General features: G+C 50.7%; 1 protein-coding gene, 1 non-coding gene and 1 pseudogene across 2 annotated transcripts; 2 read left to right on the forward strand and 1 right to left on the reverse strand.

Annotated features, from left to right (window-relative positions):
* Positions 1-13,539: 13,539 nt before the first annotated feature.
* Positions 13,540-13,621, reverse strand: TRNAS-GCU (transfer RNA serine (anticodon GCU)). Its single transcript has one exon. It is a non-coding gene; the product is annotated as a tRNA-Ser (tRNA).
* A 3,918-nt stretch (positions 13,622-17,539) lies between these two features.
* Positions 17,540-23,594, forward strand: SNAI1 (snail family transcriptional repressor 1). The gene is made up of 3 exons (XM_065919823.1): positions 17,540-17,705; positions 18,440-18,967; positions 22,662-23,594. The coding sequence occupies exons 1-3, from the start codon at positions 17,624-17,626 to the stop codon at positions 22,844-22,846; spliced, it is 795 nt and encodes a 264-aa protein (XP_065775895.1). The 5' UTR covers positions 17,540-17,623; the 3' UTR covers positions 22,847-23,594.
* On the forward strand, positions 21,769-21,890 carry LOC136161959 (U4 spliceosomal RNA; annotated as a pseudogene).
* Positions 23,595-26,743: the final 3,149 nt, after the last annotated feature.

The following is a 26,743-nucleotide window of genomic DNA, read 5'->3' on the forward strand; positions in this document are numbered from 1 at the left end:
CAGCTTCAGCATCAGTCCTTCCAGTGAACACCCAGGACTGATCTCCTTTAGGATGGACTGGTTGGATGTCCTTGCAGTCCAAGGGACTCAAGAGTCTTCTCCAACATCACAATTCAAAAGCATCAATTTTTCGGTGCTCAACTTTCTTCACAGTCCAACTCTCACATCCATACATGACCACTGGAAAAACCACAGCCTTGACTAGACAGACTTTTGTTGGCAAAGTAATGTCTCTGCTTTTTAATATGCTATCTAGGTTGGTCACAACTTTCCTTCCAAGGAGTAAGTGTCTTTTATTTTATTTTTTTGTAAGTGTCTTTTAATTTCATGGCTGCAATCACCATCTGCAGTGATTTTGGAGCCCCCCAAAATAAAGTCTGACACTGTTTCCACTCTCTCCCCATCTATTTCCCATGAGGTGATGGGACCAGATGCCATGATCTTAGTTTTCTGAATGTTGAGCTTTAAGCCAACTTTTTCACTTTCCTCTTTCACTTTCATCAAGAGGCTCTTTAGTTCCTCTTCACTTTCTGCCATAAGGGTGGTGTCATCTGCATATCTGAGGTTATTGATATTTCTCCCGGCAATCTTGATTTCAGCTTGTGCTTCTTCCAGCCCAGACTTTCTCATGATATACTCTGCATAGAAGTTAAATAAGCAGGGAGACAATATACAGCCTTGACGTACTCCTTTTCCTATTTGGAACCAGTCTGTTGTTCCACGTCCAGTCCTAACTGTTGCTTCCTGACCTGCATACAGGTTTCTCAAGAGGCAGGTCAGGTGGTCTGGTATTCCCATCTCTTTCAGTATTTTCCACAGTTTATTGTGATCCACACAGTCAAAGGCTTTTGCATAGTCAATAAAGCAGAAATAGATGTTTTTCTGGAATTCTCTTGCTTTTTCGATGATTCAGAGGATGTGGGCATTTTGATCTCTGGTTCCTCTGCCTTTTCTAAAACCAGCTTGAACATCTGGAAGTTCATGGTTCACATACTGTTGAAGCCTGGCTTGGAGAATTTTGAACATTACTTTACTAGCGTGTGAGATGAGTGCAATTGTGCAGTAGTTTGAGCAGTCTTTGGCATTGCCTTTCTTTGGGATTGGAATGAAAACTGACCTTTTCCAGTCCCATGGCCACTGCTGAGTTTTCCAAATTTGCTGGCATATTGAGTGCAGCACTTTCACAGCATCATCTTTCAGGATTTGAAATAGCTCAACTGGAATTCCATCACATCTACTAGCTTTGTTCATAGTGATGCTTCCTTAGGCCCACTTGACTTCACATTCCAGGATGTCTGCTCTAGGTGAGTGATCACATCATCATGATTATCTGGGTCATGAAGATCTTTTTTGTACAGTTCTTCTGTGTATTCTTGCCACCTCTTCTTAATATCTTCTGCTTCTGTTAGGTCCATAACATTTCTGTCCTTCATTGTGCCCATCTTTGCCTGAAATGTTCCCTTGGTAGCTCTAATTTTCTTGAAGAGATCTCTAGTCTTTCCCATTCTATTGTTTTCCTCTATTTCTTTGCATTGATCGCTGAGGAAGGCTTTCTTATCTCTCCTTGCTATTCTTTGGAACTCTGCATTCAAATGGGAATATCTTTCCTTTTCTCCTTTGCTTTTTGCTTTTCTTCTTTTTACAGTTATTTGTAAGGCCTCCTCAGACAACCATTTTGCCTTTTTGCATTTATTTCTTTTCCATGGGGATGATCTTGATCACTGTCTCCTGTACACTGTCATGAACCTCCGTCCATAGTTCTTCAGGCATTCTGTCTATCAGGTCTAGCCCCTTAAATCTATTTCTCACTTCCACTGTATAGTCATAAGAGATTTGATTTAGGTCATACCTGAATGGTCTTGTGGTTTTTCCTACTTTCTTCAGTTTAAGTCTGAATTTGTCAATAAGGAGTTCATGATCTGAGCCACAGTCAGCTTCCAGTCTTGTTTTTGCTGACTGTATAGAGCTTCTCCAGCTTTGGAATATAATCAGTCTGATTTCGGTGTTGACCATCTGGTGACGTCCATGTGTAGAGTCAGCTGTAAATGATGACTAAACACTACTATTAAGTGTTTCCCAGACTTGCCCTGAAGATATGAATTACATGGGAGGCTGTTGCTACGCAGTAGATTCTCAGGCTTCTCCCTTACCAGATGCTGATTGGCTGGTGTGGGTGGGGATTCGGTATCTCTCTTTTAGAAAGAGCCTCAGGTAAAGTGCATTCTTAGGCTCCCAGTGTTAGCTTCAGTCCTGTGCAACTCTTTGTGACCTCTGGCAGCCTGCCAGGCTCCTCGGTCCATGGGGTTTCCTAGGCAAGGATACTGGAGTGGGCTGTCATTCCCTTCTCCAGGGGATCTTCCCGACCCAGGGATCACACCCCAGTCTCCTGCACTGCAGGCAGATTCTTTACCACCTGAGCCACCAGGGAAGCCATCCTTAGGCTAGTGTAGGAATTTCTATCTTGTAAGATGGGCTAGTCTTACAACACATCTATTGTATAATAGCTGGGTTAGGGCAGCTACTCCGTTGATGGTTAGAATCGGGTGGGCAGGCTCAGTTCTTACAGGTTGCAAGACTTGAATGATGTAAAGTCTTTTCTGCTTATAAAAATCATCTAGACTGTGTGGTTTCAAATGATCACCCCTCAAATTATTTACAAAGGAAAAACTACTAACTTTGGGACTTCCCTGGTACTCCAGTGGTTAAGACTCCATGCTCCCAATGCAGGGGGCCCAGGTTCTATCCCTGGTCAGGGAACCAGATCCCACATGGCAGAAGTAAGGGTTTGCATACCACAACTAAAGATCTTAACCTGCCGCAACTAAGATGGCGCAGCAAAATAAGTAAAAGTGAATACTGAGAATTAGTATCTTTGCAGCGGAGAAACCTAGCAGACTCCTTTACCAAGGGATCAGAATTAATATCACTGGTAATGGGACAAATCACGGGTTACTTGATGGGACACACTGGAGGACGCAGCACTTCTGAGAGTCCCGACAGAAGAACATTTAACTAGAGTCTAATTGTAAGGAACGGCTTCCCAAGTGGCACTAGTGGTAAAGAATCCGCCTGCCAACGCAGGAGACCTGGGTTTGATCCCTGGATCAGGAAGACCTCCTGGAGAAGGAAATGGCAACCCACTCCAGTGTTCTTGCCTGGAAAATCCCATGGACAGGGGAGCCAGTAGATTATGATCCTTGGAGTCGCAGTCAGACATGACTGAGCACACACACACACAGTAAGGAAACGTCAGGCAAGTCATCCAAACCGGGAGACAGTCTAGGAAACAGCTCCACCTCTTCCAAAGTGTCGAGATTGAAGAAGACCAGAGAGGCTGCGACCAGCTACAGTGCTGGATGGTCCCGGCTGGATCCTTGATGTTACGGAGGATGTTTACAGACCAACTGCTAACACTTGAATAGGGATTGTGGAAAAGTAACAGTATTTTATCAGTGTGAGGTTTCCTGATTTTGAGAGTTACGCCACAGTCGAATAAGAGAATGTCCTTGTTCTTAGGAGATAGACGTGGAAGAGTTTAAAGGAAGTGATGGGACTTCCCTGGTGGTCCAGGGGTCAAGACTCCTTGCTTCTACTGCATGGGGCACTGGTTCAATCCCTGGTCAGGGAACTAGGATCCTGCCATGCCATGCAGAGCAGCTGCCCAAAAATCATATAAGTAAAGGACATGATGTCTCCAAGTTACTCTCAAATGACTCAGAAAAAAATAGTGTGCCCCTGTGTATAAATACATAAAATGATAAAGATCAAATATGTACAGTGTTATAAACTGTAATCCCTGCTTGGTTGCTTCAGTCGTGTCTGACGGTTTGTGACCTGAGGGACTGTAGCCCACCAGGCTCCTCTGTCCATGGGATTCTTCAGGCAAGAATACTGGAGAGGGTTGCCATGCCCTCCTCCAGGGGATCTTCCTGACCGAGGGATTGAACCTGCATCTCCAGCATCTTCTGCATTGCAGGCAGATTCTTTACCGCTGAGTCACCAGGGTCCCCTTAAACAAACAAACAAAAAACTATGATGCTTATTGTTTAGAAAATAGAAGAAGACAGGTAAACCAGAAAAATATAAAAAAGAAAGTGGAAACCACTCCTCATCCCACCCCACAGTCTGTCAGTGATCATTTAATAATGAAATATGTGTCCTTGGGTCATATTTCATAAGTTGAAACTTAAAATAGGTGAATGCTTTCCTTCTTGTCTATATATATATTATAACCTGCACTTTTCACTCCGTGATTTCTCTCTCAACATCTTTCCTGTCATTGTGGTGTTATTTTTATTTTTATTTATTTATTTTTTTGTGTTTTTTTTTTTAATGATTGCATGACCCTCCTGGTGAGGATGGGCCTTATTTTTATTTATCAGTGAGTATTTAGGTTTCCAGTTTGACTCTGTTAACCTATAACAATAACACAATCAGTTGTTTTTAACCAATAAAATGAGTTTATTCAGGAGCAGCAAAGCATTTCAGCTTGGGACATGCACAGGTGGCAAACTCAATGCAAGTCCAGTAAAATAAAGGAGAGGAAACTTACAGAAGAGAAGGGGACGTTGGGAGGGGCTGTTATAAACCAAAAGGCCCCTTGGGAGCTTGAAGGACAGTGCCGTGTCATTGGCTGCATTGTGACAGTCTCTCCGTGGCCAAGCTGTTGACAAGGAAGGAGATAACCTTTCTTATTCCTGCTGGCAGTAGTAAAATAGTGTCCCTTCCTACCAAGGATGCAAGGTACATCTCCTGTTGGGGTCTGTATTGACTCCTAGTGCTGTGTGCATGAGAGCTCCCTTTTCTGGCCTCCCAGCTCCATTTTAGTGAGGTTTGGTCCACTGATGTGAAGAACCAACTCAGTGGAAAAAACCTCGATGCTGGGAAAGATTGAAGGCAAAAGGAGAAGAGGGTGGCAGAGGAGGAGATGGTTAGATGGCATTACTGACTCAATGGACATAAACTTGAGCAAACCCCACGAGATAGTGCAGGACAGAGAAGCCTGGCATGCTGCAGTCCATGAAGTTGCAAAGACTAAATCATTCAGATTTAGCAAATGAACAACAATAGCCCTTTATTAATTTTCACAGCTATGTTATGGGCCATGCTACAGTGAGCATCCTTCCAAATATATCTTTGCCCACTCATCTAAGTACTTTATACACAGGACTGCTCTGGCTGTCCAGTGGTTAAGAATCTACCTTTTGATGCATGGGAAACAGGTTGGATCCCTTGTCAGGGAACTCAGATCCCACTTGCTGTGGAGCAGCTAAACCCTCATCCCGAAACTAGAGAGTTTGGGGGCCAGAACGAAAAGATCTTGGGTGCAACGAAGATTCCTTGAGCCACAACTAAGACCCAATGCAGCCAAATTAATTTCTTTTTAATTCAAAGCTTTGCATGAAGCAGGGCACCAAAGCCAGTGCTCTGGGACAACCCAGAGGGATAGCGTGGGGAGGGAAGTCGGGGGTGGTTTCAAGGTGAGAGGACACGTGGATACTGGTGACCAATGCGTGTTGATGTATGGCAAAAATCTTCACAGTATTGTCAAGTAGTCCTCCAGTTGAAACTAATTTTTTTTTAATTAAAAAAAATTTTTTTTTATTAATTGGAGGCTAATTACTTCACAACATTGCAGTGGGTTTTGTCATACATTGACACGAATCAGCCATAGAGTTACACGCATTCCCCATCCCGATCCCCCCTCCTCCCTCCCTCTCCACCCGACTCCTCTGGGTCCTCCCAGTGCACCAGGCCCGAGCACTCGTCTCATGCATCCCACCTGGGCTAGTGATCTGTTTCACCATAGATAATATACATGCTGTTCTTTTGAAACATCCCACCCTCACCTTCTCCCACAGAGTTCAAAAGTCTGTTCTGTACTTCTGTGTCTCTTTTTCTGTCTTGCATATAGGGTTATCGTTACCATCTTTCTAAATTCCATATATATGTGTTAGTATACTGTATTGGTCTTTATCTTTCTGGCTTACTTCACTCTGTATAATGGGTTCCAGTTTCATCCATCTCATTAGAACTGATTCAAATGAATTCTTTTTAACGGCTGAGTAATATTCCATGGTGTATATGTACCACAGCTTCCTTATCCACTCATCTGCTGATGGGCATCTAGGCTGCTTCCATGTCCTGGCTATTATAAACAGTGCTGCGATGAACATTGGGGTGCACGTGTCTCTTTCAGACCTGGTTTCCTCGGTGTGTATGCCCAGAAGTGGTATTGCTGGGTCATATGGCAGTTCTATTTCCAGTTTTTTAAGAAATCTCCACACTGTTCTCCATAGTGACTGTACTAGTTTGCATTCCCACCAACAGTGTAAGAGGGTTCCCTTTTCTCCACACCCTCTCCAGCATTTATTGCTTGTAGACTTTTGGATAGCAGCCATCCTGACTGGCATGTAATGGTACCTCATTGTGGTTTTGATTTGCATTTATCTAATAATGAGTGATGTTGAGCATCTTTTCATGTGTTTGTTAGCCATCTGTATGTCTTCTTTGGAGAAATGTCTGTTTAGTTCTTTGGCCCATTTTTTGATTGGGTCATTTATTTTTCTGGAATTGAGCTGTAGGAGTTGCTTGTATATTTTTGAGATTAATCCTTTCTGTTTCTTCATTTGCTATTATTTTCTCCCAATCTGAGGGCTGTCTTTTCACCTTACTTATAGTTTCCTTTGTAGTGCAGAAGCTTTTAAGTTTCATTAGGTCCCATTTGTTTAGTTTTGCTTTTATTTCCAATATTCTGGGAGGTGGGTCACAGAGGATCTTGCTGAGATTTATGTCGGAGAGTGTTTTGCCTATGTTCTCCTCTAGGAGTTTTATAGTTTCCGTTCTTACATTTAGATCTTTAATCCATTTTGAGTTTATTTTTGTGTATGGTGTTAGAAAGTGTTCTAGTTTCATTCTTTTACAAGTGGTTGACCAGTTTTCCCAGCACCACTTGTTAAAGAGGTTGTCTTTTTTCCATTGTATATCCTTGCCTCCTTTGTCAAAGATAAGGTGCCCATAGGTTCGTGGATTTATCTCTGGGCTTTCTATTCTGTTCCATTGATCTATATTTCTGTCTTTGTGCCAGTACCATACTGTCTTGATGACTGTGGCTTTGTAGTAGAGTCTGAAGTCAGGCAGGTTGATTCCTCCAGTTCCATTCTTCTTTCTCAAGATTACTTTGACTATTCGAAGTTTTTTGTATTTCCATACAAATTGTGAAATTATTTGTTCTAGTTCTGTGAAAAATACCGTTGGTAGCTTGATTGAAACTAATTAATTTTAAAATAAACAATGGTTTTAATTTCCTTATTAAAAAATTCAAAGTTTTTGAGTATTTTATATAGAGAAGAATAGAATGAAGAGAAGTTGAGAGAGGCAGAAATACAGAGAAAGACTGGGAGTGATTGAGACAGGCAGAGTCCAGGGAGACAGAAAGAAACGTACACAAGGTGAGACAGAAAGATAGAAGAGCCAGAGACACCCAGAGAGAGAGCGAAAGAGACAGATGGAGAGACAAGGAGAGAGCGCAAGGTCGAGGGAGAGCCCGGGAGAGGGAAGGCGGCTGCTGTCTGGGGAGACAGGGAGCGGGTCTAAGGCGTGGAGGCCCTGGCATCCTGGCCACAGGAATCCAGGCAGAGAGTGACTAAGCAAACACACCCCATAGATACAGTTGTAGATGAGGTCAGTGTCCTTTGTGCAAGGATTTTCACGGGGCTGTCGTTCCCGGTGAGCAAAGGATTGCCCATCACCACCGGGGGACTGGTTAGGGACGGTACTCTGCGTGCTGTAGAGCCAGTCTCTAAGCAGCTGCCAGATTTAGCAAATAAAAATTCGACCCCTTTGTGCGTGTGCATGCTCAGTCCTGTCCGACTCTTTGCGACCCCATGGACTCTAGCCCACCAGACTCCTCTGTCCATGAGATTTCCCAGGCAAGAATACTGGAGTGGGTAGTCATTCCCTTCTCCAGGGGATCTTCCCGACCCAGGGATTGAACCCAACTGTTCTGCATCTCTTGCGTTGCAGGTGGATATTACCACTGACCTATTGGGGAGGCCCCAAAATACTAGAGAGCCAATTAATTTTGAATTTCAGATCAAGAAGTCTGTCCCGTCAGTCTGATACTGAAAGCTTATTTGTGGTTTATGTGAAATTCTTTTTTTTTTTTTAATTTTTATTTTTCACACTTAGAACTTTCTACTTTGGGGTAAAGTTGATTAACAATGTTGTGATGGTTTCAGGTGAATGTGAAGGGACTCAGCCGCACATGTACATGTGTCCATTCTCCCCCAAAACCCCTTCCCATCCAGGCTGCCACTTAACGCTGAGAGAGCTCCATGTGCTATACGGTAGGTCCTTGTAACTTGTCCATTTTAATTGTAGCAGTGTGTGCATAACCATCCTAGAGCCCCTAAATTCTAGTTTCAATGGATATCTGTGTTTTGTTTGGCAACCCTATCTCTAGATTCAGTGAGAACAGCAAGGTGAAGTCAAGATAGAGGGCGTGTGTGTGTCTTGTGTACACGTGCCTGTGAGGAGGGCTTCTGGGATGGCTTATTCAGGTTTTAGCTCCCAATCTCCATGCTGGTTGTAGTTCCAAAGAAGGGGTCTGTTCAGGATTACACATTCTCAGGGGGTAGGGCCAGGCAGGACCCCAGCTTTGTGCTCTGCCGAGGTGTGTGTACATGTCTTTAAGGTGTTAACATATTAAATACAAATAATAAAAACAGACAACAGTGTTTTTTTTAAAAGTATTTATTTATTTACACTAGGTCTTAGTTGCAACACGCAGGATCGTCAGTCTTCATGGCAGCACACAAACTTAGTTGCGGCATGAGGGATCTAGTTCCCTGAGCAGCGGTGGAACCTGGGCGTTGAGAGTGGGGAATCGCAGCTACTGGACCACCGGGGAAGTCCCCAGACCACAGTTTTCTGAACTCCCATTTGGACATTTCTAATTTTAGAAAAAGACTGGCAATCTCGAGAACTTCCACCTGGGGGGAAGATATTTACAGAATGGGAATATCACATGCCAAGCTGCTGAGGCCAGAGCGTGCCTGCTCTCTGGTCCGTGGTGGCTGGAGCTTCCTGGGGGAGTGGGCCCAAGTGGCCTGGGGCTCGCTCAGCCCGGAGCCTCTGCCGCCTGAACTACCCTCACATCCTGGAGCACTTGTCTGCCGGGAATGTCTTCTCACTTCCCTCTCTCACCTGCCCATCCCTGTGACCTCAGCGTGCGGTCCCTCGGGGTCTCACTCTGACTCACCCAGGTCCCTCAGGCTGGCAGATTCCTCCCTCACCTGTGGACTCCAGGGGCGCAGGGGCTTGTTTCTGTCTGGCTGGTTTATTGTAAAATCCTAACCCACTAAGCCAGGGACATTCCATCTAACTGAGATGGTTAGATAGCCTCACGGACTCAGTGGACATGAATCTGAGCAAACTCCGGGAGATAGTGGAGGACAGAGGAGCCTGGCGGGCTACAGTCTATGGGGTCACAAAGAATCAGACATGACTTAGTGACCTGAACAACAACAACCTTGCCTAGCACTCAGGGCTTGCCGGGGCGTCCAGATGGGCTCGTGTGGCAGCAGGGGCAGAGGGCAATGACAGGAGCATTTCTGAGGTGACGGATGAGCTGGGAACAGCTCTGGGAAGATCCGACGAAGGGCGTTCTGGGTAGAGGTAACAGCAAAGGCCAAGGCCCTGCTGTGGGAAAGAACCTGCGTGAAGACGGAGCAGGAAGGCCACAGAGGCTGGAGCAGGTGAGCAGTGGGGCGAGAGGGGGAGATGAGCCCCAGGCTAGGTAGCATCTTGTGAGCCGAGAGCCTTTAACCTAAGGACATGGTTCTCACTTTCCCCTCCTTGGCAGTATCTCCCACACTCAATAGTCCAGAGATGCACAAAGGTCTTCACGTGGTTGCAGGTGGGGAGAGAGGAAGCCCTGGGGCTTTTCCTGGAAACAGGTTCAGCCTTCTGCCCAGAAATGGAGATAACAGGACTGCTATCAGTGCAGTCTGACGGGCGAGGCTGCCAAGGCAAATTAGTGCTCCAGATACTCGGTGAGATTATGGATGGCTGCCCCCTGGCAAACGCACCGAGATTAGCCAGGCAAGATGCGCACTGCACCTTCATGAGACCCCAGGGACCCGTGTCGGGTCTGGAGCGCCAGTGGACCTCCAGGTACGGTGCTGGCCCGGCAGGTGTAGAGACGTCTAGCTTCAGGGCCCCACCCAGTCCCACACATCAGCCTGCCACCCTCAAGGCTTTGGACGACTGCCTTCTAACCAGGGAGATCACCTCTTACTGGTTGCCCAGGAGCATCCCAGAACTTCCGCAGTCCTGGGCAAGCGGGGCTGGCTGGCCACCCTACTTACTATCCTCATTCACTAGATGAAGAAACCAGGTCTCAGCGGCAGGCAGTTAAAATTTGCCTGGGTTTTGTGGTTGAATTTTTTTCATGAAAAAGTATTTTATTTGAAATAGTGACATACATCTGAAATAGACATTGAGTCTACAGCCATACCACCCCAAATCCGCCTGATCTTGTCTGAAATAAAACATTCATACCCTTCAGAAATGGTTTGGAGGGATTGCTCCATGCTGCCAACACAGGGGGTCGCAGGTTCAGTCCCTGATCAGGGAACTAAGAGTCCACATATCTCATGGCATGGCCAAAAAAATAAAGATAAATAAAATAAGAATGATAATTAAAAAAAAACCAAAACAGTTTGGAGAAAAAGAGTCTCCTTCCCACCCCTGTCTGCTTTCCTCCTCAGGCGTAATGGGATTCTCGGGTCTAACTGTACAGTCTGGGTGGGCCTACGTGTAGGTATTATTTATTAACTTCAACACAGCAGGCAGCCTGTGAGATATTCTGGTCACCTGAACTTTTTGTTTTCACTTAAAAGGTTATCAGTTCGTTCATTCATTCAGCTAGAATTTATTGAACACCTACTGCAAACCAGGCTCAGGTCACAGTAGTGAACCAAACAGATCCTTCCTGCCTGGATGGAGCTCCCTTTCCTCAAATCGATAAAAGGTTTGTAACAGCTGTTCATGGACTTCCCTGGCTGACCAGTGGTTCGTTCTTTTTTTTAAAGCTATTTGTAGCTCAAGGGCCATACAAAAATAAACCACAGGTTGAATTTGGCCTGGGGGCTGTTGTTTACCAACCTCTGGTCTGAAGGACAATCAGCAAAATAAATAAAATACACAGGGTCTCAGATATGTGTCGAGTACTGGGGTGCGTGGGTGGGTAAGGAGTATGAGAGGCTGGGGAAGGGCAAAGGGGGATGGCATGGTGCCAGAGGAGATGTCCCCGAGGGGAGGTGAGCTGGGTGGCCGTCCCCGGGGGAGCTACTCCACAGAAAGGGAACATGAGGCTGGAGCAGGTCTCTGAGGCCGGCGTGCTGCGGCTGCAGCCTCATCCCGGAAGTGAGCTCAGAGGGGCCACAGGGGGCCCAGTTCCACAGAGCCTCATGGTATCGTGAGTATTTTGACTTTTCCTATGAGAGAGATGGGAGCCTGGGAGGCCCGCTATACTCTTAGACAGGATTTGAGGTTTTGCCAGCTGCAGAGTATTCCGTTGATTGGACTGATGTAGTTAACAGATCATCTGTGATGGACAACTTTTGCTACCCTATTAAAAATTAATGAGGTTAATACTTGCAAATGATTTTAAAAATTTTCAAGACACAGGAAAGGGCATGTAATAGACCATCTTCTCCCCTGCTACCTGGTTGCCACTCAGATCCCCTCTGCAGAGACAATCCCTGGAGACCAGTTTCCAGCTCTCCTGCCAATGGTTGTTTCCGTATTTCTAAGAAATACTCACATATTTCTCCCTCTTTTATGCAAATGGCATCACATTGTACATGCTGTTCTGCACCTGGCTTTTTATCACTTCATGTCTTGATGTGATTCCACTCCATTACATCTAGAGTTTTCTCCTTTCTGACAGATGGCTAATCTGTCTGCACTGTGATGTATTAACTGTTCCCTAAGAGTGTCAAATACCACTTGGGGATGCTAACGGGACACCAAGTGGGTGAAGCTCCCGCACAGAACTTGGCACACAGCAGGTGCTCAGCAAATGGGAACAAAAAAGGCTTATCTGTCTTGGAGCCCCCAACTCTGGGCCACGCCCAATAGACTTGGACCCAGAAACTTCCCTTGAAACCCTTTTGTATTCTGAGATGGTGACTTTTGATTCTCAGAGGGACTTCTGAGTCAGGCTCAGGGCTGAGTCACTGTTTGTGTCCAAGCAGGTGGGAGATACTCCAGAGGTTTTGTTTTTTTAAATCAAGGGTAAGGGTGGAGATTGAGCCTTGATTCACTCATTGAATTCGTGGACAATGTCTTCTTCCCGGCCGAGATTCACTCTCTGATTGATCCACTCAGCGGTTAATGATCTAATCAACAGGGTCAGCTGGCCTAATATACAAAGAGTTATTATTGATTAGGAAGCTCATCAAATCAGTGACTAAATGACAGAGATGCAGTTCAGGACCCAGAGAAAAAGAAAAGGACACAGGCTTCGAAAAATGCTCCACCCCAGTCACGTAAATGCAGATTGTAACTAGGAGATCTCACTTTCCCTTATCAGATGCGAAAAGATTAAAAAAAAAATTTGACAATACCCTGCCTCTACCAGGTTTTTTTTTTCACCAGGTTTTAAAAAGGGCCCCCAACTCCCTGCTGGTGGAAGTATAATTTAGTTTAAGCTTGTTAGAGGACATTTGGACAAATGTATCAACAACTTTTTTTGCCATGTCAAATGACTTGCAGGAGCTCAGTCTCCTGACCAGGAATTGAACCCAGACCCTCAGGGCAATGAGAGTACAGAGTCCTAACCACTGCCAAGGAATCCCCTCAGTATTTTTTATAAGATATCTTTGCACTTCAGGTCAAAGATGTGTATACAAGACATTCACTGAAATTGCCCCCTTGTTTGTAGTAGCAAAAAATTATATTCTAGTCTAAATGCCTATCACAAGTCCCCTTGTTAGATAAACTGTGTGATTGTGGTATAATCCACACAATGAAAGAGTCTACAGCCCTGCAAGGGGTTACGGGAGCTAAGTATAAAGATATGGAACAACTTTGAAGACATGAAGATGCAGTTACTCGAGAGGTAAAAGCAAGTAGGTAAAGTATAGGCTCCCATTTGTGTTACATAAAAAGGGGTGTAGGTATTAACATCCACAAATATATATATACATATATATCTCCTTGTCTCTATACAGACTATCTCTGGAAAGACATACAAGACGCTGTTAAAAATAATTGCCTTCTCCAGGCAAGGATACTAGGGTGGGTTGCCATGCCCTCCTCCAGGGGATCTAATTGCCTTTGCAGAGGGAAATGGATTCTCCAGGCAAGAATACTACTGGTGTGGGTTGCTACGCCCTCCTCCAGGGGATCTTCCTGATGGAACCTGTGTCACCTGCATTGCAGGAGACGATTTTTTTTTTTTTTTCCCCTTAAAAACCACAGCTACCACTTGGGAAGCCCAAGCTGGGGCAAGGCGTGGAAACCACAAGCCGACGAGGATGGGATTCGAACCCACGCGTGCAGAGCACAATGGATTAGCAGTCCACCGCCTTAACCACTCGGCCACCTCGTCATGGCTTTATGCGGTGTTCCCAGACTGCTCTTCATGGCAGCCGGACCAGTTTTCATCCCCATCCACGGCGTGCGCGTCCAGCCCCACCGGACAGCCAGCAGAGGGCGCCGCAGGGCCGCGGCCCCGGGCGCAGGGAGGAGTGGGGGCGGTGGGCAGAGCTGGTCCATTTCCGGGAGGACCTGACACCGCAGCATCCAGTGTGGGCCGGGACCGCACACCCGGGAGCTGACCTGCAGCCCCCGGGCCTCGCCTCGCCCAAAGCCCCCTCCCACGTCGCCGTCTCTGGGAGGGAGGGGCGTGCGGGCGAACCGGCAGGACAAAGCGCCAGGAAGGGAAGGGACTGCCCAGATGCAGAGAGGCCCCGCCGGCACCTTACAGCTCCCCCAGGGCGCGGGGGACCGCCCGCAGCGAAAGGGAAGGCAGGAGGCCCAGGCAATGGCGTTCGAGGACCAGCCGCCTCCGGCTTCTGCCCATCTGGCATCTCTGGGAGACAGCACACTCACCTTGTATAGATGAGGAAACAGGCTCAGAGACGCTGAGTGACTTGCACAGGGTGACCAGGAGAAGGTCCACCAGTATTCAGGCATCCACCAAGCACTTGTTTGAGCCCCTCCTAAGTGCCTGGAAGAAAATCGAATGGGGTAAACGGAATAAAAGGGCTTCGCAGGTGACTCAGTGGTCAAGAATCCACCTGCCAGTGCGGGACACAGGTTCCATCCCTGGATGGGGAAGATCCCCTGGAGGAGGAAACGGCAAACCACTCTACCTGGGAAATTTCATGGACAGAGAAGCCTGGGGGACTACGTCCATGGGGTCTCTGAGAGCTGGACATGACTGAGCATGCAGGCAATGGAATAAAAAAGATATGTTGAAAGGCAGGATCTTACTTTGACTAGGATTAGTAGAGACGCTTCCCTTCAGGTGACTTAAAATATGTGTTAAATATATCATTCTTAGCAAGTATCTAAATTGCCTATTGTACAGTTTCAAGACTGATGATAACATCTTCTGTGCTTAAAACAGAACATTATCTGGGATGGATTGGGAGATTGGGGTTGACATTCGTATACTACTATGTATAAAATAGATAACTAATCATGAGAACCAGGGAACTCTATTCAATGCTCTGTGGTGACCTCAGTGGGAAGGAAATCCAAGGAAGAGAGGATATCTGTATGCTTCTGATTGATTTACTTTGCTGTTACATGGTGAAGCAACTATACTCCAATTAAAAAAAAAAAAGTTTTAACCCCCTCAAAAAAAACCCCAGAAATTATCAAAGCCTCTCTAAAAGCACCTTCTCCAGCTAACCACCCTCCAGAATTCTGCAGTAAACATTTCCTTGTTTTCTTTATATTTTACCACCTCCATGTACATTCCTAGACAATAAAGGGTTTCATTTACCTGCTTTTGAACTGTGTAAACCCAACTAACTGTATTTGAGTTGGTTCTTTTTGCTTAACACATGTTTTTGAGATTTATCCCTGTTGTTATATGGAGTTTTAGTTTGTTTTTATCACTGTATAGTATCCCATTATAAATCTTTTTACTATTGATAAACATTTGGGTTGTTTCCAGTTTGTTTTTTTGTTTTTTTTCTATTATGAATGAGAGTGCAAGAAATATTCTCATTTCTTCTGGGATTAGGGCTGGGCAGCAGTTCTCAACCTTGGCTGCTCACTAGAATCACCTGAGGAGTTTTCAAAGACACTACTATCAGAGGGTCCCACCCAGAGTGATTGAATCAGAACGGCTGCAAGGGTGGAGCCAGGCTTTGGTGTTCCCTGGGGAGATCTGCCGCCAGGGCTGAGAACCTCTGGAAGGCAGCAGGCCTGGGCGTAGAATGCTAGGAGAGTCACCTGTTGTTCACTGATGGCGAAACTTTTCCAAAGTGGCTCATACCTATGACACTCTCGCCCGCATGGAGCCAAAGTCCTCCTGCCCTCACGTGCTCAACACTGGCTATGACCAAATTTTAACTTTTTATCTTTCTGATGGGCGCGAAATAGTATCTCATTGTGGTTTTAATTTGCATTTCTCTCCTTACTAATGAGGCTGAACAGTTACGAAGTTCCTGATGAAACAAAGACAAAAAGAGACTCTGGTGAAGATCGGGTGGGAGAGATTTCCCGGGCAGGGAAGATGAACGGCAGGTGCCAAGGGCTGGGATGTGGAGCAGCAGAAAGAAGGCGGTGGATCGTTGTGCAGGGGGAGGGGCAGAGCAGCTCAAGATAAGCGCAGCAGAGGTCAGGTGAGCAGGTGGAGGGCTGTGGTGAAGAATTCGGCTTCTGCTCTGTGTAAGATAGGGAGGGACACAGGAGGTTTGGAGCAGAGGGACATGGCGTTACTCCTCCCTCTGGATGTAGGTGGAAAATCACGAAGGGAAGTAAACAGACGTAAGGAGGCCCTGTCCTTCGTAGTGACTGTGTGTGGCCTGTCTCCCCCGCCTCCCCGCCCCTACCCAGCTAGAACTGGGTAAGGATGATCGTTTTGTTCACAGCACCTAACGATCCAGACAATTGTCCCTGCTTTCATGCTACGTGGTCAGTGGAGGGACTTAACAGGTTTTCACAGGTGGGAACACGTTGGAGAGACCTGCGGGTTTAGGCCTGCGCCCCATCCCCAGTCCAGGACAGGCATGGCCCTCACAGCTGGTGGGCCCAGAGGAGAGCTGGGGGTGAGGTGTCTGTCCCTCCCCTGGGCCCACCCCACAGCTGAATCAGTCAGTGTCGCCCCCCTTGGAGCCTAGCCTCAGGTTCTTTAGACACAGTATCGATGACCCCAGACGAGTGAGGCAACTACCTGAGCTCCGCCCTTCTCCACTTCTTTCTCCCACCTGCCCAGAGTAATCTTTCTCAACCAAACTCCAAACAGGTCCCTCGTCGGCTCTCCAGTGCCCCTGGGGCAAAGTCCAGACTCCTCCAGGCCCTGCCCACCCCACCCCCATCCTGAGAGAGGCTCTCAATGGCTCTGAGATGGCTACTGCCTCTAACCTCAGGCCTCTCCCCTCGGCATTCTCTTCACTTCCTCTGGGAGGCTGCCCCGACCCCCGGTCAAATGACCTGCCTCTTGACTGTCACAGTGCCCTGTGGTCCGCCGCTCCCCACCCCCCCGCTTCGAAACACACTTCCCTCTGCATTGGAATTGTCTGACTTCGCCTGTCTCCTCCACTTGACGAGGGGCGGGTGGGTGGGAGGGAGCAACCCTTCAGCAGAGACCCCGAGTGTTTCGTTGAGGGTTGTATCCTCCCCAGCGCCGGGAGGGGTGCCTGGTTCGTGAGTGAGCACACAGTCAGTATGTGCATTTTTCTAGCTGATACCCGTTAGCTTTGCCAAAAAAAAAAAAAAAAAAAGGCCGTGGCACTGCACACTGTCAGCAGCCACGTGGAGGGGTCCATTGCTTCTCCCCACCCCCGAACTGTGCGCTGCTCCCGTTCAATCCCACGCTCTCTGCGAGGCACCCTTCGGGCGAAGGCACCCCCCTCCCAGTTCGACACCCGAGGCGGTGGCGCTCTCCGAAACTCAGGTGCCCAGACCCGCGGCGCGCGGCGCCAGAGGGCGCCAGAGGCGGGAGAGCGTGCCGCGCCGAGCCGGCCGGGGCGCCCGAGTCCCGAAGCGGGGTCCCGCCTCGTCCAGGGGTTCCTAGCGCCCCGCCCCCGGCAGCCCGCCGCCCGGCGCCCATGCACGCGCCCGAGGCCCGGCGTCCGCGCGGCCCCGCCCGGCTCCCAGCGCCACGCGGCGCGAGCCCCGCCAGCCCCCAGCGCACCTGCTCGGGGCGGGGCCTCTGGCGAAGGCGCGTCTCGATTGGCGCGGAGGTGACAAAGGGGCGTGACCGATACGGGCCACGCCCACCCGCGACTGGCGTACTTAAGGGAGTCGGCAGCGCGTCTTCACTCACAGCGCAGCTGCACGGCGTCGCGGGTGGAGGGCTTTGCGATCCCGGCGCGATCCGGCGAGAACCGCCCCCCACCCCCCGCCCCCGCCGCCCGCTGCTTCGGCCACCATGCCGCGCTCTTTCCTCGTCAGGAAGTCTGCCGGCTCCCGCCGGAGACCCAATTACAGTGAGCTGCATGACTCTTCTCCAGGTGAGGGGACCGGGTGCCCGGACCCCAGGGGAGTTTGGGGGAGGCAGGCGAAGGCTGCATGAGGAGAGCCCTTGAAGGAGCAGGGGGCTTGGGGACGAAGTCGAGGGGCCAGAGTCGAGTCAAAAAATAACAGCCTGGGTGCGAATAAGCTCGGGTCAGGTGGATCCGGGAGATGTGGAGAGGGTTTTTGGAGGGCGGTGGTCTTGGGCTGAGGAAACTGAAACTTACCAGCCGCCGAGAAGAGGGGCGCCCCTCCCAAAAGTGAGACAAGGAGGCTTCCATCTGAATAGACGCCGGGCCGAGGGCTCCGAAAGAGTCCAGAGGACTTGGGGGAGGGTGTGGGAGAAGAGATGTGTATGGGAGGGGGCCTGGGACAGGGGTCCCAGGGGTTTTGTGCCTTGGCAGCTGGGGAGATGAGGGGCCAGGATGCTGGGGGTCTGGTCTCAAGCTGGGTACTTGGGTAACTCAGGAGGATGGAGACCTACCTGGAAATGACCCCCTTGAGTCAGAGCTAGGGAAGGGGGATTCTTCCCGGAAGAGTTGGCGGTTGAAGTGGGAGAACCAGGTGACCAGGGTGAAGAGGGGCTCAGACTGCTGGTCCTAGTCGTGAATCTGGTATTCATCTGATAAGCACTGAGTACCAGCCCCGTTCAGCCCCTGGCCCACATCAGGCTGATGTCTGCTGGCTGACTGAGCTCACGCCTGACCTTGCCCTCTTCTCTGTCCCCACTCAGAGCTCACTTTCCAGCAGCCCTACGACCAAGCCCACCTGCTGGCAGCCATCCCACCGCCTGAGGTCCTCAATCCCACCGCCTCACTGCCGACGCTCATCTGGGACTCTCTCTTGGCGCCCCAATCCCAGCCCATTGGCTGGGCTTCTCTCCTGCCCCAGGAGATCCCCAAGGCTGGCGAGCTGACCTCCCTGTCCGACGAGGACAGCGGGAAAGGTTCTCAGCCCCCCAGCCCACCCTCTCCGGCTCCTTCGTCCTTCTCATCCACTTCAGCCTCCTCCCTGGAGGCCGAGGGCTATGCTGCCTTCCCAGGCTTGGGCCAGTTGCCCAAGCAGCTGACCGGGCTCTCCGTGGCCAAGGACCCCCAGTCTCGCAAGGCCTTCAACTGCAAGTACTGCAACAAGGAGTACATCAGCCTCGGTGCCCTCAAGATGCACATCCGGAGCCACACGCTGCCCTGCGTCTGCAGCACCTGCGGGAAGGCCTTCTCCAGGCCCTGGCTGCTGCAGGGCCACGTCCGGACCCACACCGGTGAGTCCCCCCGGCCCCCATCCTCGCTGCCGTCCCTGCCAGGGCTGGTAAGACGGGCTTTGCTGTTACTTTCGGATTGTGGGAACCGAGGCCCCCGCCGTCTCCTGACTGTTAGCTCGAGAGTTCGGGGGCCTGACTCTGAAGTTTGGCAGAAACATGCCATCATTCATTAGCTAAGCACTTGGGCTGAGTAGATAACTTTTACATGTCCCTCAGCAGGCTCAGTTCCTCTCAGCCAAATGGGTTGGAGCTGGATATGGGAAAGGTATAAGTAACACCTTGCTGTTGGGGCCAGGTGTGAAGGGGCCCACCCTGCTCCACCCTCCCCTAGCCCACCCCCACCCCCACCCCCACCCTAGCCAGACAGGATGTTGTCAGCCTGCCCACCTGCCTCCGCTCTGAATCCTGCCTTGGGATCCTCCCCAGACTTTGGGCTGGTGTTTCACCTCCCTTAGCCTCTGTATCCTCCTCTGTGAAATGAGCATAAAAACACTTTGTGAGGTTTTTGTGCCGGTTAAATGAGACACCTGGGACAGAAAGCACCTGGGAAAATGCTTGAGACATGCCAGCAGGCACAAAGATGGTCGTTGGTACATGCCGTGTGTATGTATGTATGTATGGGATTTAACTCTCTGAGCCTCTCTGATTCTAACTTAATCATACAGAGTGGGTTACGGTAGTATTGTAGAGGGGGCAGTCTGGATTCAGTGGCTGCTTCTCACTTGATAATAACTTGTTATAGGATCATGATGGTTCTCAGATCTGCTCTCCCCACCCCCACTCACTGCTGAACAGATAAACTTAATCCCATCATGCAGACCCAGGAACTCCTTTGCTGGCAGAAAACACAATTATGTCTTGGCATTTCAAAAACTGTAATGCTAAATGTGTAGAAACTTGTGAGATGGAACCCATCCTAGCCTTTAGCTTTCCGGAAGTGCAGAAAAGTAACCAATCCACCTTTTCAGACTGAATGGAGGAGGCCTCTCTGCTTGGGGCTGCTGCTCTTCAGAGACAGGGTTCAAGGGTCATGACTGTTGGTTTTGGGGGTCAGCCTGGCCAGGTTGGAGATTCAGTTCTGGCATTTCCTGGCCCAGGGGTTGACTTCTGAGCCGTGAGGGTCAGCGAGGTGGTGTGCGAAGCCTGGCATTTTGCAGGCATTATTGATGTCATTCCTCCTGGGGGGGTGGGGGCGGAGGCAGGCAACCTCCAGAGCTTGCAGCCCATGGCTGCAGTGTCTTCCTTGGTGCACAAAAGCCCTGATTTTAACATGTAAAGGCCCAACTGCCTGACCTGTGTCCTCAGTGGCTGCCCAGCGACGGGGTCTCTATTTGGGGGCAGCGGCTCCCGTCAGCCTCCCAGCTTCTCTCCCCTCCCTTTCGGACATTATTTTCATGTAAAGGCACGGCCCAGACACACAAAGCCTGTTGAAATGCACCAGCACCATCCTCCTCGCCTCCCATTGTGCGCCTTAATGGTGCGCCTGGGGGGCGGGGGCTGGGGGCTGGAGCAGGTGCCCGGGGCAGCGGTGCCCAGCACCTGTTCCGGGCCGCAGCTGCCGGCCCGCAGCGTGTCAGGCCCCTTTAATCCAGGGAGTATCGCATGTACACTGCCCCCCTCGGCGGCCTTTGTCCCCGCCGGCCTGGTGCCGATTTCACACGCCAGGAGCACCAGAAAGACGTGGCCGGGTCGGGGTGGCGGGGTGGAGGCCTGCGGGGCCTCCCGCTTCTGCACACAGACCTCTACCCACCCACCCACCCACCCATCCCATCCCATCCCATCCAGCCGGCCCCTTTGTCCAGGTTTGTGTCTAATCACACGTAACATAAAGAGGCATGCGCTCCAGGCCCCTCTCGTCACCTGTGTCGCGGCAGTCAGTCCAGCAGCCGTCCTGAGAGCTGGGCCGTCCTGACCCCCATCTCAGTGGAGAGCAAACGGAGGCGCAGAGAAGGCCGCCACTTGCCCAAGTCCCAGCTTTATAGGCCACAGTGAGGGCTCCTGCACCTCACCCGAGGGGGGCGAGGGGAAGCGGGGAACCCAGGCACTGCATCCGCTTTTACAGGTCTGCAGAGCCCAGGCCCGGAGTGCTCAGAGCAGGGTGTGAATGAGGAAGAACTTGTAGAACGCAGTCACCAGACCCTTCGGGCCTGGTATGCAGAGGCGCTCCGGTCATGGCAGAGCAGGTTACACAGGCGTCCCTTCCCCAGTCCTCTGGCCCCGGCCCCGCTCTGCCGGTGGCCCGGTTCCTAGTGTCCCTGCGCCGCGCAGTGCCCCCAGGCACCCAGGCCGGCTGCCGGCATTCATTTACTCCCAGCTCTCACTTCAGCACCGGGTTTAACTAGGGGACCTTGGCCTCGGGACACTAGGGAATGGGAGGGGAGGAGAATGTCTTTTCTGGGAAAAGAGTATTCAGTATTATAGAACAGTGCCTGGCGTGGAGTTAGAGGCTTGATTAGTATTTATTTAATGAGTTACTCTTCTGGCTTTATTTGGGAAACGCAGCCCCAAGGAAAAGTGAAACAGCGTTTGCTGTAAGGTTTCTGGAATGTGAGTTATAGTCTCTTGAATGAGACAGGAATTATGAAAAGCTGAATGGTGTTGTTTGGTGGTGATGGAGGAGTCAGGCTCTTCTGAGACCTTTTTTTTTTTTTATTAAAAAAAAAAAGACATTGTTGTCCAGGCCGTTATTGCGCTCCTGCCGTGTACCCAGCCCTGAGTGCAAGACTCTTCCCAATACAGCCTGGCCGGGCAGGTGGCATGAGGGCCTCAGGTGGGATTCTTTTTTAAAAAGTCATAAGGTTAGCTTTGTGCAGTGGCAGTATCGTAGCCAATGAGGTTTATCCGAGGCGCGATTATTGCTAATTGAGAAGGAAAAAAAAAAAAAAAGTCATAAGGTTAAAAGATTTCTGTAGCCCCTTGGGGGTTCTGGGCGTTGGGTTGGAAGCTTGGAATGGATTCGGGGTGGGGCTCTCTCTGATGGAGAGACAGACACACTTGACACTTTTCTTGAGTGTGATCCCAGTGATGGGGAAGCAGTGAAAAGGGGTGACCTGGGGAGGGGGGAGGGGGGTTTTTAAGCTCAGTCTTAAGCTAAGCTTTGTCCCCGCAGGAAGGCAATACAGGGGTGATAATAAGAAACACCCATTTCAGCCTCCTTAACTAAGGTCTCTGTAGTGGTTAAAACCAAGGGCGCTGTAGTCGGGCTGCTTGATTTTTTCTGAGACCCTGCATATTCCCTGTGCCTCAGTTTCTCCATCCCTCAACTCAGGATGAAGGTGGGGTTCAATGAGATAGCGGGAAGTGCTTCCACCTTCCCTGGCACAAAGTGTTCAGCAAACACGCAGCTGTTACTGCCGCGTTGTTGAGCACTTCCTCCTGCCGGCAGGGCAGGAAAGGTACTTGATTCGCCTTCTCTCAATTACCAACCCCTGTGCGTGGGGGCTGAACGGCTCCATTTTACAGATGAGCAAACGGAGGCTCCGAGAAGCCCGCTGACTTGCTCAGGGCCACACAGTGGGACGTGGCAGCGCTCCCTGCTGAATCCAGGCCTCTGGCTTCTCTGGGTCATGGGAGCCCTTCAAGGTTGGGGTGAGCTGGGAGGCAGAGGCTGGGGGTGGCTGGGGATGTCAGCAGACGTCAGCTGTCCTCCCGAGTGACTGCGCCTCCACCAACCCCTTCTGTCGTCTCTCCCCAGGCGAGAAGCCCTTCTCCTGCCCCCACTGCAGCCGCGCCTTTGCCGACCGCTCCAACCTCCGGGCCCACCTCCAGACCCACTCGGATGTCAAGAAGTACCAGTGCAAGACATGTTCCAGAACCTTCTCCCGAATGTCCCTGCTCCACAAGCACCAAGAGTCGGGCTGCTCAGGGGGGCCGCGCTGACTCTCAGGCTCCTTCTGCCTCTCGGGGCCCTCGCTGCAGCTCGGAGCGGCCTCCCCCCGATCCAGAAGGGAGGACCCTGCCTCCTCATCACTTCCACAGAATCCGCTCCTGAGCTCCGCCATCTGGCTGGACCCTGGGGACCATTTCCTGGTCCTCTGGATGCCCCGCTGGGCTTGGAGGGGTGGGAGCGCTTCCTGTGGGGGTGGGGGGGGGCATGGCTTGCCACAGCGACCCCTCCTGGCAGCCGCTGCTCCCAGCGTCCATGGAGCTGGCCTTTCTGTGCAGTTGCTCGGAGCTCACCCCTCTCAGGGGGCCCCGGCCTGCCCTCCAGGGACCCCCAGGCCGCCCCTCCAGGAGGTGCGCCTCACTATGCAAGTGGCCACCCCCAGGTGCCTCTCGGGGATGCCCCCTGACGCCAGGATGCCCGCGAACCCGGGCAGCTATTTCAACCTCCTGTGTGTTATGGTGGCACCTGTTTCACGGGCAATTTAGCGACGTGTCCAAAGGGACTGTGAATAATTGCCTTCCCTTGTTGGGGGCCCGAGTGGGGCGCTGTGGCCCCACCACTGTGTCTCCCAGAACTATTTTTGGGGCCTGACAGGTGGGCCTGGGAGGAAGATGTTTACAATTTTTTAAAGGTACACTGGTATTTATATCGCAAGCGACATTTTGTACTAAGGAAACGTTTTGTATAGTTATATGTACGGTTTATTGATATTCAATAAAGTGGTTAATTTATATATAAAAAGTCTACCTGGCTTTACCTATCTGGTTTTATAAATTATATATAATTTATATATAAAAAGTCTACCTGGTTTTACCGCCGCGGGGGTATTTTCAAGGGCCTTCAGGGAGGAAGGACGGGCAGGGATGCAGGGCGCTCTCGGGCTCCCGACAGCCCGCGGTCTTGGCTTTGGCCATCTGGGTTTGCCGGGGGACCTTGTTTGTGCAGGTGGGTTTTCCTCGGAGCGTGGACGTCCTGTCCGATGCAGAGGTCGGGAAACACCTGCGGGCCGGTGGGCGGTAGGGCTGTGCATGCAGGTTTCTTATCCTCTGTGGCCCCGTTCTGCTCTCCAGTCGACCAGGCTCCCGGGGAAGGAAGCTGGCTCCCAGGTCTTATCAAGCAGGCCTGCTGTGGGGCCTTCCCCAGCCCGGCAGGTCTTCTGGAGAGGGCGCGGCCACTGCTCCAGATGAGAGTGGAATGCGGTGAGCGAGGAGGGACAGAGGATGTCCTTCCTGTTTCCAAGGGCTCCGGGCCCCGCTCCGGCCTCCCTGGCAGGCCCACACCTTTGTCTGGCTGCTGGGTACCAAATGGCCTTTGATGCGAGGAAATTGGCTGGCTGGAGCCGGGAGGGTGAGAAGCCAGGCCAAAGGGTAGGGGTCATTCTACTTCCTGCTCGAGGACAGGACGGGAAGGCAGTCAGCACTGCGTCCCGGGACTGAGATAATTCACTCCCCGCTGGCTCGCACGGTGACCTCACCTCTGGGGCCCTCCTGGGGCCAGGAGAAAATGAGTGTCCTTTTCGAGCACAAAAGGTGCTGAAGGTGCCCGTTTCCTGCGGGGAGCTGAGCGGGGCAGACGTCGCAGGCGCCCCGGAGCCTCAGAGCCAGGCCGGGGGTGGGGGAGCTTCGTGTTCCAAAGGAGAGATGATTCTTTCTTCTAAACAGGAAATGGTGACCCGCAGGCCGGGAGCAGCCCTTAATGACTTGCAGCTTTCCTCCCAAAAGAGAAAAAAAAAAAGTTCTCTAACAATCGCCAAATTGTAGCCGGCCTCCCTGAAGGGAAGTCAGGGGGTTGGGGGCGGGTGAGGGGTGGGCATCAACGTGCTGAGGGCCTACTGTGTCCCAGGTCTCTGGGGGGCGTCCAGCTACCCACAGTAGGTGCTGACACGTGGGGGATGAAGAACCGTTCTCACACACTCCCCGAGGGGTGGGCCTCATGGGAACCCCCAGCCGGCATTCAACGTGGGTGCACCGGACTCCCCTTATCCCGGGAGTCAAGAGCCAGACTCACGCCCCCTTGGCTCGTAGGCCCTGGAGCAAAGCTCTAGCCCTCTCGGACCCATGGACATTCTAGTTTCTGCCCCTGAAATAGGGTGATGATAGGGCCTTGCTCCCCCGAGACAGAAAAGGGATGTCCATTCAGTTGGTTTGAGTGAGGCCCGCATGTTCGAGGCCCCGGGGTTACAGCCCTGAACAGATGACAGACAGTCCTTGGGCTCAAGGAACTCATGTTTTAGTAGGGGAGACAGAAAACAAACAAGTGACTAAATAAACAAGCTGCTTTCCTACAGTGACGTGCCAAGATGGAATTAAAGAGAGCATGTGCTCCGGAGCGCATGGGGTGGGGCGCCCTCTGATAAGGCCGGGAGAGCTGGAGCCCAGAGCTGTTTCCAGGGAAGGCCTGGAGGAAGCGAGACCTCCAGCCTCGGGAGCCAGCAGCAAGTGCAGAGGCTCCGAGGCTGGAGTAAGCTTGGCCTCCTGCCGAGAGAGTTGATGAGGGTCCGTGTCCTGCAGTCCTTGGGTCAGTGGCGAGGAGGAATCAGACCCTGGTTGAGCCCCAGGGCAGGCATGGAGACGTTTAAGTGGAGGAGCCTTGAGGCTTGCTTTTCTTTGACACTGATTCCCCCCATCCTGGTGGAGAATGGGCTTAGCTAAGTCAGAAGAGGAAAGAAACAAGAGCTGGGAGCCAGGGAAAGGCCCAAGGCAAGAGGGATGATGCTGAGCCGGCCCAGAGGGGTGGAGGCCTTGTGCAAGTTTGGGTCGAAAAATGTGTGACGGCTGGGCGTCTAGGCCTGTGCCAGGCACACCTGAGCGCTGGTGGGAGCGAGTTCCTGGGGTTTTTTTATTATTTTATTTTTTTTCCTGGGGTTTTTTTAAAGATGTTGGACGGGGTGGCGGGAGTGGGGATCAAAAGGGTGACGGTTCTTCTGTCCTGATGCGGACCCGCCCCCACTCAACCACATTTAGCTAAGGGGAAAAAATTACATGCAGACCATGCTCCTTTTTGTGGGAAGAAGGGTGGAATTGAGCATGGTCTTCATTCTTGTTTGTATTTGCCTACAGAAACTCTGGGAGGATTTACAATAAAGCCGTCAAAGCCTAAACCTCTAGGTGGGTGTAGGGGTGAAATGGGGTGGATAGAGACTATTAGGAGAGAGAAGGGAGACAGGTGTTTTACATTTCTTTAAAACTTTTTATTTTCAAATAATTTCAACCTGACAGAAAAGTTGCAAGGAAAGTACAATGAACTGAAATCTTTCCATCAGATTCTTCAAAATAACATCAAGTTTGTCTTTTCTCTCTCTGTATACACACGTACACATTCCCACTTCTTTTTTTTTAACCATTTGAGAGGAAGCAGTAGATATGATGCCCTTTTACCACTAACTATTTAAGTGGCTATTTCTTAAGGACAGGAACATTCTTTCCTATGACCACAGTTTAATGATCAAAATTGGGCAACTTAGCATTGGTGCAACGCTATTATTCAATCCACAGTCACAGTCAAGCTTCCCCAAGTCCCAGTGATGTTCTCCATAGCACTTTAGTGGGTGGGGGTGGGGAGCGGTCCAGATCACGCGTTAAGTTTCCTTGTCCCATCTCTCTGCTCTCTCTTATTCTGGAACAACTCCTTCCTTGGTCTTTTGTGACTGACATTTTTGAAGAGTTCGGGTCAGGTCTTCCACGGAAGGTCCCCCAGTCTGGACTTTCCTGACGCTTCCCTGTGGATAAAATCGGCTGTATGCTGTAGGCAGAACCACAGCGGCCGGGCTGTGCGCTGCCCAGGGCAAGCAGCACGTGACGTCAGCCTGTCCCATTCCTGGTGATGCCCCCTTTGACCGCTTGGTTAAGGTGGATAAAGTTCCTCTTTCTCCCTTTTTGTATTTAATCTGT

The sequence above is a fragment of the Muntiacus reevesi genome, chromosome 2, assembly GCF_963930625.1.
Source record: "Muntiacus reevesi chromosome 2, mMunRee1.1, whole genome shotgun sequence".
Taxonomy (NCBI): domain Eukaryota; kingdom Metazoa; phylum Chordata; class Mammalia; order Artiodactyla; family Cervidae; genus Muntiacus; species Muntiacus reevesi.

What these genes read in the sequence shown, in the direction of transcription:
- SNAI1 (XM_065919823.1), top strand. Translation starts at nt 17,624, where the DNA reads ATGCCGCGCTCTTTCCTCGTCAGGAAGTCTGCCGGCTCCCGCCGGAGA. An exon ending in GCTGCATGACTCTTCTCCAG is followed by an intron (nt 17,706 to 18,439) that starts GTGAGGGGACCG and finishes GTCCCCACTCAG; the next exon opens with AGCTCACTTTCCAGCAGCCC. An exon ending in CCACGTCCGGACCCACACCG is followed by an intron (nt 18,968 to 22,661) that starts GTGAGTCCCCCC and finishes GTCTCTCCCCAG; the next exon opens with GCGAGAAGCCCTTCTCCTGC.